Source organism: Amphiprion ocellaris, chromosome 11 (assembly GCF_022539595.1).
Source record: "Amphiprion ocellaris isolate individual 3 ecotype Okinawa chromosome 11, ASM2253959v1, whole genome shotgun sequence".
NCBI lineage: Eukaryota > Metazoa > Chordata > Actinopteri > Pomacentridae > Amphiprion > Amphiprion ocellaris.
The window spans coordinates 17436094-17452022 of NC_072776.1; the positions used below are offsets into that span (position 1 = coordinate 17436094).

Below are 15929 nucleotides of genomic sequence, written 5' to 3' on the forward strand. Positions count from 1 at the left end.
TTGCTTGTAAAGTATTGGAAGTGAGAACCTTGGAGAATTAAGAGATTGACTACTGAAATAAAAGAAATTTATCTGATGAAAGAAATAGACAAAGCAGGCGTCAATGAAATCCTATCCTGGCAGTTTACATCTGGTTAATTTCCCTGCCTGTAATAATGAGCAGCACACAGCCACGTTACTAAATTTTGCAGTGGGATGCCGGTGGGACCTCTTCATTGACTCTGTGCGAGACAGTCACAAATAAGACTACAGGATAACTCATAGTATGATTCATAATGGAATATATGACCAAAAAAAAATATCACCGTGTTCAATATGCCAATATTTGAAGACTACTGGTAAAATACACACCTATGTATAATATGCCACCACATATACAATATATTCTGTTTATTCTTTATCCACAATCTGTCCTAGCTAAAGTCTGCATATTAAACAAAAGAGAGAGTGAGAAGGAGAAGATGTTTAATGTCTGGAACCTTGTGTCGTTATATACGAGAGAGGAAAATGGAGACAAAAATTTGTGGGACAAGAGGTGGTAAAAGAGGTGGAGAAGGAGAAACTGGTGGAAAGAAGAGATGCTGAAAAAATGAAAGAAACGTAAAGAATAGTGTTGAGAAAGAAGGCAAAGCACCAAGGAAGGCACTTAAGAGGATGAAGAAGAGAATGGCATGTGACATAGGGCTTATTAAGCATAGCAGCAAACACACAACACTATCTACGACAGCCAAACTCAGAAAGCCAGTGGCAAATGAACAAATCTGTGGTCAATAGCCTGTGGTTCTGCTTTTTTGCTTGTCTGATTCTTTCCCTCTTTTGTGGGCAAAATAACTAAGAAATCATTTACCATTTGATGTTGTCATGCTTAATGAAAGGCCATCAGTTACTCAGACAGACAGTTATTTACAGTGAGGTTAATCAGGCTTTGGCCTGCTCATGACACTTAAAAGTAAATTTGATTTCCAGGCAACAGTAGAGTTGTTGTTCCTTTATGTTTTTGTTGTTCAGTCAGAGAGCCTGAGGCCATCAGCAAACCTTGATGATCTTTGAGTCTGTGACCCAAATTTCAGCTTGATGGTTTAATGATCACACATGATCACTCATGTCCCCTGTTAACATCCCAAAGGTGACCTGACACCAGCGCATGTTACACTCCCATGGTCCAGTGTGTGTGTGTGTGTGTGTGTGTGTGTGTGTGTGTGTGCATCCAGAGACAGTGCATGTGTTCTTTCAATGTGTTCAGTCAAGCTTGTAAGATAGCATTAAAAGACCGCAAAAGTGCACGTGTTTGTGTTTGTGATTATATCTGCCCTTGTTTTTTGTATGTCATCAAGTCATTCAGTGACACACAACAACGCTACACACTTCTGTATTTGTGTGTGTGTGTGTGTGTGAGTGTGTCTGTGTGTGTGTGTGTGTGTGTGTGTCTGTGTGTGTGTGTGTGTGTGTGCTTGCTTTCTGTTAACACACTTTAGTAGGTCTGGGAAATGAAACAGCTGTTGACCCCCCATCTCTTCCACCCATCTCAGACGCTGTCCATCAGCCAACGCTCCTCAATCAATTAGCGTCCACTAATGTGTGTGTGTGCGTGTGTGTGTGTGTGTGTGTGTGTGTGTGTGTGTGTGTGTGTGTGTGTGTGTGTTAGGGAGGCGGTGGTGGAGGATGCAGTCAACCATCTCATTGAAGTGGCGGCTCCAAATCAAATTTGCGGGCCAGTATAGCAACCTCTCATTTCCCCTTCTCATCTTTTCTCGCTCGGTACTTACACACACATGGACACACAAATACACACACACACACACACACACACACACACACACACACACACACACACACACACACACACACACACACACACACACACACACACCCACACACACACACACACACACACACACACATGTGCAGATGATCTTGCATTAACTTGCATTATTTTCCAGGGGACCTACCCTATCCCTGAACAAAATCCTTACCCTAAACTTAGGTTAATGTGACAGCACAAACAAATTTACATGAGTAATACAGGTACACACACATATGCACTTGCACAGACTCACAAAGTTCTACAACCACGCATACACGCACCCTCAGCCCAAAATCTGGTTGTTTCCTCATGGTAGATTATTATGGTAATCTGACAGCTCCAGGTGCTAAGTCTACCAGCTGCAGGAAATAGGATTTTCCTGGTAGCATTTCATTCCTTCCATGCATTCATCATTCATCAGTTCATCCATGCATCCGTCCATACCCAGCCAGTGGCATTCTGTCTTCACGTATACAGTTACTCTTTTAGCACTTGTTCATTTAGTTTTCTCACTTGAACAAACCTTATCAACTTTCCTGACATTACTGTCTCATCCAACCATCTTTCTATCCAGCCATCCATCTATCTGCCTATCCCTTCCTCTAAACCATGCTGAAAAAATAGGATTTTCTCCAGTAAGCAACTGTATATTCCTCCGTTTCCTCCAATCCTCCTTCCATTCACATGTTCCTCTATCTCTGCCAGACTGCGAAAATAGGATTTTCCCTGGAAGTAACTCCAATTATTATATCACTTCCCCCCTTCTGGTCCTCGCTCCCCTTCTCTCTCCCCCCTTCCTATAAATAGTTACCCAATGACAACTGTGTATTTGTTCCCTGGTAACTCCTTCCTTAATTCACATCATCAAAGGGGTAATCCTCAAGCTTGTCATTTTTAAATTTTGGTTTCTGTAGGTGGATTTATTTTCAGCATCCACAACTGCAGCACATGCTAACTTCCCTCTTGCATTTATTCCAAATAAACACACGACTCCCTGTATGCCAGAAACTGAATCATCATTACATTATACCACTATGCATTAAGCAATATAGACTTTCATTCATCGTTTCAGTGTGTTTCACTGATAAAGGAAACTTAGGACTATGTCCAGCAACACCTCTTTTATCCAGGCTATTCCCTGTGAGGTCATGTTCAGACCAACAATAGCACTGTATTAAAACTATTTAAATAACTGAATTACAGTCAACTTGCTCTGTTGGCTGATTTTTTTAAATGTTATGTCGATGAGAAATCTGACTACTGGAATTGGAGAAAACCATTAAAGAATTTTTGAATGCATGACTGTACAACTTGTTTCTCTTGCATAACCTGATCACTGTCATGCATACAAGCTGCAGAAGTGATGAACGTCACCTCAGATCTGGGCTACAATCCATTCTGAAAAGGATGCCAGTACAGAAGTGACATAAACCTGTATTCTTTCTAATGGCCAGCAGGAGGCGACTCCTCTTGTTCCAAAATTAAGTCCATTTCTATAGAGGGCTGTGAGAAAATGACACTGCTTCTCAGTTGATTTGTTTCCTCAGTTAACATTTTCCAAATTACTTTAGGGTCTCAATTACTATTTTAATATTTTTTTTAATACAGCATGATATTCATTTTGTTTTTTGATTCTTCCATTTTGAGAAAAAAGCAGGATATGTTTTGGGATGTTTCAGTCACATCCACACCTCACTCATTACATCTCATTACAAAACAGCACAATGAGAACAGCCAAATGCCAAACAACAAGGCTTTAAAATGGTTCTCTACACAAACCAGTGGGTGATGTCATGGTTACTGTGTCATATATATATATATATATATATATATATATATATATATATATATATATATATATATATATATATATATATATATATATACAGTCTATAATGTAAAAACATATATATATAAATCTGGTTCAAATTTTTCAGCAATGCGAAGTGAAATGATATTTTTGGAAAAACGAATGTTAGATGAATGATGATATTGTTTACTCTGCAAATAAAAATGAGGTCAAGAATTAAGTTTTTGCAGCCGTGAAAACTTGCCCAAGTTGTAAATGCCCCTGTCATATTATTTTTAGCGCTGCGCTGTGTTTTGGTACTTGATAACCCTCCAAGTTCATAGATGTATTACTAAGCTGGATTTCTCGGTTTGTATTTCCTCATGTGCAGCAACATGCCAACACCAACACAGGCCTTTGTGTTATTTTTTTCAACACAGTGTTATTTTCGGTCTTAGCACTGCCTTATCCAATATCCCTCTCAATCTCCTTCACCCTGCAAGGCCTGCTTTCGCCTCCTTAAATTTCTGTGCTGCGATATGACGGCCAAGTCATTTCTCCGTCCCTCGGTTCTGCCACCCTTCCCCTGTCTCACTCCTCCCACCATCACTCTGTTCCCCCAATCCCATATGTATGGTTTCATAAAGGTCAAAATATTTTTCATTTCGCTCACCTATAGGAGATGGAAATGTCACCTGTACTGTATATGAGCTTTAGTAAATCTTGCCGCTGAGCTGTGTGAATAATGTAGGCACAATGGGAGTCCCCACTGTGTGCTTCCTTTTCTTTCATGACTCACAGGTTTTTGCCAACCCAAATATGATCCATGCAACTAATAGTCCCCAAGTAAATAGAATAAGCTTAAAACAGTATTGAATGATCTGTGTGAAATTCTCATTGTAACCCTTCTGTGCGGTAAAATGGATTCTGTGTGTGTGTGTGTGTTTGCTTGTGTGTAATTGAATATTTTTTTCCATCTTAATTACAAGCTAAGACAACAGCCAGATCACTTCAAGGTGTTTACCGTTAAGATTAGCATGAAGAGGGCATTGTGTAAGAGGAATACAAACTATCTCTCCTCCATATAGTGTAAATATAAGACTCCTGCTTCATAATTCCACTAATAAGACCCCCTCATTATACCGCAGTTGCTCACCTTTGCTCATTGACCCTGAAGCGAGCTAGTGTAATGTTGCCCAATGTTTGCTTCCATGTAGCACACCGACGCTCTGGAACCAGAGGCATGACGTATATCACAACAGCATCACAGCAGTTAGACAGAGGAATGTTGGGGATGTGAATGGAGGAGCAGAAAAGAATGAGGCAAACAAAGAGAAGTCTCAGATGCTGTAACGAGACACACAAACACATACTGACACAGTTTGTGTAATCTGCTCTCTAAGGGGGTTAGAGGCCACTTAATCAGTGTTGGGTTTCCTGACCCATCATTTTATCATGATCAGAGGCTACCCCCTCTCTGCATTTGTGTGTGTGTGTGTCTGTTGTCGGTGTTGTGTGCGCTCATGATTAAGCCATTAGTGATAATCCTATCAGTTTGTGTCATCTAAGACAAACAAGGGTGTCCCCCGCAAAGAAAACCACTGTTATTGTGCTTTCCACAGCCAAGAAGATCTACTCAGATGTACTCACACATCTTCCTCAGGCTGTTGTTATTGATAATGTCATTAGACAGAGAAGAATGTGAAGATGTTCTGCATCCTGTCATTAAAAGCATGTGTGTGTGTGTGTGTGTGTGTGTATACTACATACTGGTGACCAGTGACCCGTGCTTCTCTGTAATTCCAGTGTTACAGTTGAGTGACTTGCCCAAAAACAGGTCTGTCTTTTGTTCCTCTTTAACAATACCAGCATACATATGACTGTACTGTCTGCAATTGGAAGGTAGTGGATCGTGAAAACTGTGTGTGTGTGTTTCCCATACACTAAAGTACAGTTAGTTCCAATTACTGAAATTCTATTGGTAGTGCCTTAAACAGAAGAATGGGGTGACCGATGAACTGATCTAAAGTTAGAATAATAAAAGAGTGAAGAAAACAATAGAGGGCGATGAAAGGGGGAAGAGAGCTGGATAACTGTGAAGGGAGGAGTGAGTGTAAAGGGTTTTTTTCTCCCCTTCCTCCTTTCTCTTCACTGTAAGCGTCTTGTCAGAAAGTGACTGATGGCGCTAAACACATTAATTCAGCTGTCACACCAAAACCATGTAAGAATTTCAACTTTAGCGGAATTGAGAAAACAAATCCCTGTAATCAGACTGATGCCCCGGCTTAGTGTGTGTATATTTTCAAAGTGCATAGAGATTTTTCTTCTACTAGTATCCTTAAAACCTTAAATAATTAAAGCTGTGCCTGATTCATGAAAGCTTTTTGCTTGTTTGTTGCTTGCCATTTTGTGTACCATGCGTTCACTGCTTGTTTTTAATATATTTATCCTAAAAAATTCAATGGAAAAAGACCCAGCATACTGTTGTTCTCACACAGTCTGGGCTTTGCATGAAAGACACTGTAAAAATGAGCACAGTTATATCGATTTGTAACAAGACACACATGTAAAGTACATTTCAACGATAATTCAGAAAAGTAATTTAGACGAACTTAGAACAAAGCTCAATGGCTACTCATCTTACAGACTTATAATAACTGATGAGCTGAAAGTCTGTTTATACAGGGCATAATTTCATTTCTGAATGTGTCAAACAACAGGTGTGAGAGCATACATTTATTTAAATTCTGGTCCTAAAGCCTCGAATTAGCTTTAAGCCTAAAACATACCTCTTAAGTTGTGAGTCGAGCATTCCTGAAACTCATACTTTGTGCACTTTAATTGTAGTCCATTTGAAAAAGACCTGGATATCAGTTTGATACTTACTCCACACGCATAGTAACATTTCAATTACAAGACTTACCTGTCATTTCCCCACTGAGGAACAGTGAGCCTCTGCTGTGCTACCAGCTGAGTAAAACATCCAGAGAGGACAACCTTATCTACAACCACACACAGAGAAAGAGAGAGTAGAAACGGAAGGAGGGCAGGGAAAAAATGATAGTACGAGAGTGTAGTAAATGAGAAAGTCAGACAGAGGGGAGGCAAGAAAGTGGTATAGGATGAAAGAAGCATGCAGAGAGGGAAAGTTCTGGCAGACAGAAGAGAAATATGAGGAAAGAGGTGGTAAAAGATAGTTCACTGACAGACAGAATGAAATAAAACAGTGAAAGACACAAGATATGGAAAGTTTAAAGCTTTATTAGAAAGAGAGCAGACATTTTTCAGAAAATCTGCACAGCTCCGACAGCATACTGTGATCCCTAGACACCGTGTGCATGAATCTGTGTATCAGCAAAAGTCTGTGTGTGTGTGTGTGTGTGTGTGTGTGTGTGTGTGTGTGTGTGTGTGTGTGTGTGTGTGTGTGTGTGTGTGTGTGTGTGTGTGTGTGTGTGTGTGTGTGTGTGTGTTGTGTATATATCTGTCTCTCTCTATCACCTCTGTGTCCTTGCTAATAGCTGAGTGGACTCCCTGCAGTCTCCACAGGCTGTACTGTGATTATCACTACTTAGTTGCACACCCACACAGAAACGCACACACACACATGCACATGCACGTGCACACGCAGAGACGTAGCTCTAAATGAGTATGTCAGTGCAGCCCATGTTAACTGTTGACACACTAATTTACAGTGACTTCCTGTAAGATCTGCACAGTAATATGGCTTATTGATGAGACCAGAGGGAGACTGGATGTGCGTTGTGTGTGTGTGTGTGTGTGTGTGTGTGTGTGTGTGTGTGTGTGTGTGTGTGTGTGTGTGTGTGTGTGTGTGTGTTTGCATTGCTGAGTGTTTCTGTGCTGGTTTGCCCACACCAGAGATAAACAGATAAATATAGTCGATCCATGGGTGATGTATGCACACATAAATATTCACTCTCCGCGTGTGAATGTGTCTGTTTGAGACACATTGATAGCCGTGGGTCAGGGTGGAGATTGAAATGAGTGCGGGTATTTGAGTGTGTTTATCGGAGATATGCGGTTATGGAATGCATTTTTCCAATAATTAGATTTTTCTCCCTCCGCATTTCACTGCATGTGGACAAAGTTTACGACTACTGATCTTAGGGGAGAAGAGAAGAGAGGTAACTTGATCCATGATGTGGGAGAGGTCTCGAACAGGAAATTTCATTTTGGACGGCGGTGAAACCCTGGACAAAATACAGCCCTGCAGAGCCCCTGGAGCCCGAAGGTGTCAACAGGTTGACACTACACACACTCACGCGCAGATAAAACATATCCAATGCACTGGCCGCTTCCAACTATGCACTCAGACATCTTTTAACTCTCTGACATACAGACACATGCACAAACATTTATTCACGGGCACACACATGCGCACAAATGAGGAGGTTGATGGACGCAGAGCTGCTGGTCCCTCTGAGATCACCACATTCTCCATATGCCATTAACCTCAAAGATGGATGGAGGGAGAGAAGCAGCGACAGAGTGGTAATCAACAGGATGGAAAGAAATCTCAGTGGCCCGGTAATATTTTGGCGTGATGACTTTGGATGTACAAACATTACTGCGACTTATTGCAGTCAGAGCTGATGAAGCTATATGTGCTCACAGACTCACAGGCATGAACTCTGCAGGGAGGTAAATGATGGGCCCTTTTCCCAGAGTGGCACAGTCCTTACCTGACCTGAGTGGTTAAGTAGCAATGTTCAAGTGTAAAAAATGTTGCAGAGGAAGGTGCACGTTGCACAGATATGCACAGATATCTCTCATTTGCAATGAAGTTTTTCTGTCATTTGAAGCATCGGAATCAGGCAAGAATCAGGTTTGCTGCAAAAACGCATTGTGTTTAACATTTTTGTTTATCAAGATTTGAATTACTTTTAACATGAGTTCTAAGTCAATCCTGAATGTGAAGTATTTTCATTGAAATGTAATTTTTTTAAAATGGCTGAAATTCAGGTTTTTGTTGGTCTGTAGTTTTTTAGAGACCTCAGTTTCTGACCTCAGTTCCTCTCACTTGATTCAATAGGAAATTTTCTTTAGGGGCCCTATGACACACTGATATTTCTGCTTTCAAAAAGAAAGACAGAAAGAAAAAAGAAAAAAAAACACATTCACGCATGAGAGTCCCAAGGAAACTGGTCTACATTGTTTCACTCCCGGGTAAAATGTGCTTCCCACTTCACATCTGGAGGATAAGAAAAGAGGAAATGAAAGTGGAAAGAGGTGATGTTTGGAGAAAAGACTGGAAAGAAAAAAAAAGGATGAATCTAACAAATAATGATATTAAAGAGGAGACTAAATAATACAGTGAAATACAATGAAAGACATTAAAGAGTTAAAAGGAAAAAGTTCAGTCGGGTATAAAAAGTATGAGTGAATCCAGAACAAAAGCCCACAAATGACAAACGGAAAAAAACAAGGGAGACTAATTGAGAAAACGCTGAAATGAAATAAATTAACTGATTAAATCATTCATCAAATAAGCAAACAAGAGAGAAAGGTAGAGGTGCAGCATGTTGGCAAGGTGTGGACAGCGTCAGTATTACTTGTCGACAAGCCGGCCGACAAGTTCTTCCCTTGACGCAGAGCGAGGATCACCTTACCCTCTGCTGCTTTCACAGCTCTGCTGAAACTCACATATGCACACGCATGACTGTTTTTATTAAAACGTTGCAATTTTTTACTTCTTTTTATTCCATGACTGAACCCTGTAGGTCAGGAATATGAGATCTGCACACAGGATATCATGCAACATGTCAAAAATCAAGTTGTTAATAGTGAATAACAGAAAAGGAAATTACTTTTAACTAAACTGCTGAAATGATCCTTGGGGTAAAACTCAGCAGAAATTGCTTTTTAGAAACAACAAAATGCAAAACAAATACTTGTCTGCTGTATGAATATTTGCTTGCTGTAACCTGAAGCAGTAAAACACTCAGTCAAGAGATGTAAAATTGAAATGTTATCTCACTTCACTGCTCCAAGAACAGTAGCCACAGTAAAGACAGAGAGTGCAGCTATTAAACCAATCAAAGAGGTCAAACATGTTAACAGTCAAAATCAATAGCAGCGTAAAACAGACAAAACACTCTATGCCTCTTTTGGATCAGACTTGAGGCCAATTCATGCTTTCCGTGTCCACATGTCTGGAAGTGTCGGAAGAGGTACATGTGACATAGATTTGTCATCTGTCAAACTGACTGCATAAGCACCAGGAAAACAAATACTTGTAATGATGAGAGACTAATCGAGGAGATTCTCCGTCATGCACACATTTATAATTCACAATTGAAAGAGCTGTTGTTAAAATCATCGATGACAGACTTTGGAGGTGCTTTGATTTTCAGCAACATGCTTTCCACCAGCGGAAATCTTCTGCTCACTTTGCTTGGCACACCTCTGTACTAATCAGAGGAGCGCGGTGCTACAGCCCAGTCTGTGATTGGCTGTTGTAAAAAGTGTAAAGTCACAGCCAGCCTTTCAGAAACATCCACGGAAGCCCTTTGAGTTTTACTGCGTTGAATCTGAGGGGCGATGTGACTGAGTGGCAGACCCACACATACCTATGCTAGCATGAACAGAACTACATGAGTGTCCACTGTCCACCTTCAAAGGCCACATCAGTCTGTACACAGGGTTGTGGAAACCATGAACTGGCCTTTACACATTTGTCCCATGCTGAGGGGGATTTTTGCTCTGTTAGGAATCAACCAATGTAAGCTTCACCTGTCAGAAAAGTCACAGAGTTTAAAAAAGAAAGGAGTTAATTTTCCATTGTTCCAAAAACACGTGAGGGAACAAGCATGCATCTCCAGTGCATCTACAAGCAAATCTGTCAAGTCTTATCTGACTGCATGGTAAGGTTTTGCTTTAAACTAGACAATGCACCAAATTAGATGTATTGGATGAATAATTTGTGTAGCTGCCAGATTGTTTTTGACACTACTAGCAATCTAAGATGACTTAATAAAAGATGTCTGCAGATAGTCTTCAGTCATAAGAGATGCCACGCTGCGAGCAGCGAGCAGCATTTCTGTTCATTGCCCTAAAATGGAACCTCGGTAAAGCCGAGAAACCCAGTCCGCTGCTTGGCAAGCAGAAAGGGTGTCATGGATTAGCTTAGCCTAGTTTCACAACACTGTTGTAAGTTATACAGAAGAATGCGTGACGGGAAAGTCCACAAGGTTTGGGTCCATGTGGTGCTGTGGCATGGTTTCAGAATGATCCGCAGAGGTTATTTCCTACTTCTCTGGTCCAAATTCCTCCTGCCAACTTGTGGATACTAAGATTTCAAACACTTTTTGCGTTCAGCAGACTCTGCTGAAACAAAAACTTGAGACTCAATTTAACACTATTTCACTTCAGTTTAAAGACAGAATGTCTCTCTCTCTGTGGATTAATATAAAATAAAAGTTCTCCTCTTTATGCAACACTGAAATAACCTATTGTCCATATTCAAAAACTTCAAATGTTTCATAATAATGTACGAACAGCAACAGTGTTAAACTGCTATTAAACATCTCACAGAGCACCATGTCTACCTGTTCTCTACTGTTAAAAGTAAGACATTTTTGAGGACCAAGTGCTCAGATGAACGTTGCAGGGATATTACCATGTGACTGTTATGTGCTCTCGTTGCTTGACAGATTCCAGTGGACCAGGGTGGGTTTAGTTTCAGTGGAAAGACACTGTATGAAGGGGGTGAGAAGGGGTGAGAGAGACGGGTTACAGAGGTCGTACGACGAGAGGGACCCAAGGAATGAGTGGGGTGACAGTTACCGTCTCTCTGCCACACACACACACACCCACACACACACACACACACACACACACACACACAGCAAGTGGAATGGAAAAAGAACTTAATACCTTCAGACCTCCAGAGATGTTTGAAAACATCTGAGTGACAGTTTGATGGTGTGTATGTGCGCCTGCGTGTGTTTCTGTCCTAAACTGTGTGATAGATGACACAATTTACCAGCCTGCGTACCATGATCAGGGCGGAGATTTGTGAACTCGTGTATCGCTCCTTAGGACTGCTTGTTCTCAGAAAACTGAGCCAGAAAGGTTCAAGGGGTGATAAATAATTGGCACATGACGTAAGAAGCGTCAGCAATCGTGTGATTATCTCCTCTGTCATGGAAGGGTTGGAAAGGGGTTTTCTTCCCATGAGATCTCAGTGCCTAACATGATTTTTTATTTTATTATTTTTTTTGCTGAGTGGTCAGTGGTGAGTTCAGCTGTGTCATTATGGCCAACATGTGTGTGCATCTGTGAGTGAATGTGTGCAGGGTGTGTCCTGGGAAGGCAGTGCAAGAGCTAAGATTGGGTTAGCTTTTCAGGCCACAAGCTTTGGTGTTGCTGAAACACACCTCCCACAGACGCACTCCCTCGATTATACTGCTGAGCGTGAGCGAGAAAAGGGAGAGAGTGCACCATGAAAGAGAGTGAAACAGCAGAATGGTTTTAAACTCGCAATGTCTGCTCAGTGAGTAGACAGAAATCCAGTCACCTTGTCATTCAATCCCATTACCGTGTGTGTGTGTGTCAATGCATGCCCAGCTTGTGCTGTGGATGTGTTTGTTTGTGTGTGTGTGTCTGCATCGTATTGCTGTCTATCCTCTTCTCCTTGTTTAGATTCTGTTCACCACTGACCCATGTGCCCTTGGTAAACAGCTTTTTGCCCTGGCTTGCATACAAGTGTTCGTGTATGTGCAACAAAGGTGTGTGTGTGTGAGAATTTTTTTGCACCCAAGAGCTCAACCATTATCATCACAATGGCTGCCCTGCATGACAAGTAAATGTGTCTCTTTCACAGAGAAGAAAATGCATTTGTTAATCTTCACAGCAACCTTATTAATAACGTATTTTTGATTACTGATCACTAAGCTACCATTCAAATCCTGCTGCATTTTCACCTGTCCACATGTACATGGCATTGCCGGGTCAGTTTTTCCCCTGTCATGCTATAAACCAGCACCAGGTTCATTTTAAAGCTCCCAGGACCATACCACAAAGCTCATAAAGCTGTGCTGTGGGCCTCCTCTCTCCCTCTGTTTTCCGCCTTTCTTCTTTCAACCATTCTCTTTAATGCCAGAGGGACTGGAGGGAAAAGGAGAGAGAGGAAAAGAAAAAAGTATCTAGATCGAATTGGAGAAAAATGGGGAAAGTCGTGAAGGAAATCTGGTAAAATTGACAGAAAAGGAGGAGAGAGGGTGAGAGATGGTCAGGCAAAAAAAAAAAAAAGAGAGAAGGGGGTAGAGGGGTGAGAGAGGGAGATGAAACTGCTCTTTAATCAGTGAGGGGCTATATGGAGGCGGGCCGAGGTGCCTACTGTAATCCGATACACGCGCCCGCGCGACGTGCACGCACACCGAGACAGGGGACTGAGTGAGCAGTCCTGCTCGCTGCCACAAACCCGGTGGAGATCGGAGAGGAAGGAAGGAGCGCACTGCCTGAGCTGCCGGGGGAGAGAGAGAGAGAGTCAGAGAGAGAGTCAGAGAGAGAGAGAGCGGACACACAGGAGCGTGTTTCAGAGAAGAAACGCACAGTTTTGTAGGAGGAGAGTGGAGAGGCACCACGTTTATTCTCTCCTGACTGGTTTTACGCACGCAGATCGGAGCTGCCTCCTCCAGGAGATCTTGTGTTATCTTTTTGCGCAAAAGCGGACTGTTGTTGGGACGGCACATTAGGAGGACAATCGATGGGAAAACATTTCGTGCTTTTATCAAGAAAATGCTCCCCTTGTAAAGAGAGACAGAAAGAAAAAAAAGAATTGGGGATATTTTATCGATCCGTGGAGGAAAAACTCGTTACTTTTTCAGATTTTTTTTGACAAACTTAATGGTTGTCTGCTGATGTTTCTGGTGTTTGTTTTTTGAAGTTGCAGTGATTTCTTATTATTTTTGAAATTTATGGTTTTGTCTGTCAACTGTGCTGACGAGGTCTGTATACACACGCGCGTTTTGACAGACAGAAGGACCCACAGCTGCCGACTGTGCGCACCGCAATGGATCTCGCAGCTTTAAAACTGTGTTTAGTGTACAAATTACACTGATTTCAGATCAAGTTGCACTAATCGTGCTGACTGGTTTACACGAGAAAAGAAGCAGAGGCACACACTGACACAACTCATACGGGCTGTGCGCTATAAACCTGCGCGATATTCTTGGAGAGTCCGGGGAGCGCTACCCGGCGTTTGGATTTTGGGCTCTGGGCTGGTGGTGCTGCGCTTCAGAGAAATATAGAACTAAGAAAAAGAACAGTAACTGGGACTTTGGACTGATTTATCTCAGATAAAACGAATAAAACCACACAGGAGGAGAAGAGGCGATTTTTTTCTCCAAATCCGAAGAAAAAAGATGGATTTATTCATATGGCTCTGTGGATGTATACTGGCTTTTCTTTCGCCCTCAGCAGTAAAAGCAGAGGAAGGGGGTAAGTTTGCCGCTTTTGCTTCAACCCAGTTGTCACGTTAGGTGGTAAATTTTTTTAAAAGAATTTTTTTCCTCCAGCTCACAAATACATTTGTAAAACATAGCAGAGATTCATTGTTTCTCTGAAGAAAAGTTGTGTTTTCCTGTCAATTTAAAACAGACTGAATGTAAAATAAATTGCATTTCAGAGAAACCATCATCACACATTTTGTGACTAGAGGGTACCCCAGCCTCCAGTCCTCTGCAAGCAGTGCGCTGATGAACTGTAGAGCGCAGAGGGACATTGATTAGTTTAGTTTGATCACAATTAGAAGGGAGATCTCTGCTCCGGGATGGGCTGTGATCTTTTATCTCCCCAGAGCCCATCAGCTCGCTCGGTCGGCGTGAAGCACACAGAGGTGGAGAGGTGAGATTTTAAAAAGTGAGAAAACAACCCAAAATCTGTTATCTCTGCTTTCTAATAAGGCGATTTTACGGAGCATCACCGCCGCCTCTGTTCATTGTTCCGCTCCGCTGCTGGTTTCTCTCCGTCTGAGAAATGTTGGGATCTTGGCTTGATATCAATATTGATTTTGTCGCCTCGAAAAACATCTAAACCATGTACAGCTTAATCAATGCCCGTTCTCGGGGGAGATTTAATGGTGAAACGTGTTCCTTTAATATTCCTGAACATCGGTGTCAGCAGTCTGCTTCTCAGCAGAGTTTGTCGTGACCTTATGGCACTTGTTTTATCTCAGAAACTACGGTCTCTTAACACTACAGTGTTTCCTGAAAACTGGCAGCGGAACGTATTTCGAAGCTTCAGCGTGATCCTTTGCATGGATGTGTTTTTAAATGTGACTGCCAAAGTTGTGCGGAGAGCTGTTGCCGACTCTGAGCAGGCTGCTGCCTCCGTCTGGAAAGGTCAGCTCCGGCGCTCCACGGAGGTCCGACTCGGCTGAAGCTGCGGAGGTCTGATCGCTCCACGAGCCTGTGTGCGCGACACGATTTTCAGGGACATAACTCACATCAGCAGTTCACTTTTTTTTGTATATTTGATGTGCAAAACGGCATATGTTCTGTGCTTTAGACTTTATTAAAGATGGCGAGGCAAAATCGTGCCTTAAACGCACGTTTATGGCACGATGCGTTTACATGTCTATCCAGACGATCTTTACGCACGAAGGGGGATCCCGAAAACTCTATGTCTGAGCTCATTTCATAGGAAAAAAAACCTTTTAGTCTTTTTTGGTTAAAATAAAGCTATTTAACACCATATCATAGAATTCATACACAGATTTCTTATTTTGCACAGGTATCCACAGGTGTTATAGAGACGTTTCGGTTTCTCTGCTAATGAAAACTTGGGATCAGCTGTTTTTAAAAAAAAAAACAAAACATATATTAACAAACTGACTTTAAAAGGCAGTTTAAACAGTTTATTTTAAGATTAAGAGCAAAAAATAGCTTCTATTGTCTGCTTTCAAAAAGACTGACGACCTGCACCATGAGAGTAATTTCCCCCACAGTTAGACTCACTCTGACTACTTCTAATGGCTTCTCTTTGCTGTCAAGACCTGAGAAGTTAACCCAGTCGTTTTTAATCTCTCCTCAAGGTCCTCTTTCTGCTTTGAGATATATTTACATTTGCAAGAGGGGGAAATGAAAAAGGGTAGCTGTGGAGAGGTTGGTTGCATTCTAGGTTTTATTGATTTAGAGCCTATTCAGGACGGCTTTTGCGGATCTCATGACTTGGATTGAGTGGCCCGTCTGCCAAATGTTGTTTTTGAGAACCACAGTGTACAGAGAGAACAGTGGATGCATTCTTTACATCACATTCACTTCCGATGTGGGAAAGTATGCACCAGTCAAGCACTGCCAAACAGCATGTTTGAAC

At 41.8% G+C, this 15929-nt stretch overlaps 1 protein-coding gene across 1 annotated transcript in view; it reads left to right on the plus strand.

Moving 5' to 3' along the window:
- Positions 1 to 13026: 13026 nt before the first annotated feature.
- LOC111575676 (neuropilin-2-like) overlaps positions 13027 to 15929 on the plus strand; it is a 117758-nt gene continuing 114855 nt past the window's right edge. Inside the window, exon 1 of the mRNA XM_055014953.1 lies at positions 13027 to 14054. Within this exon, the coding sequence (XP_054870928.1) occupies positions 13979 to 14054 (76 nt within the window). The 5' untranslated portion in view covers positions 13027 to 13978. The remainder of the gene's footprint in view (positions 14055 to 15929) is intronic.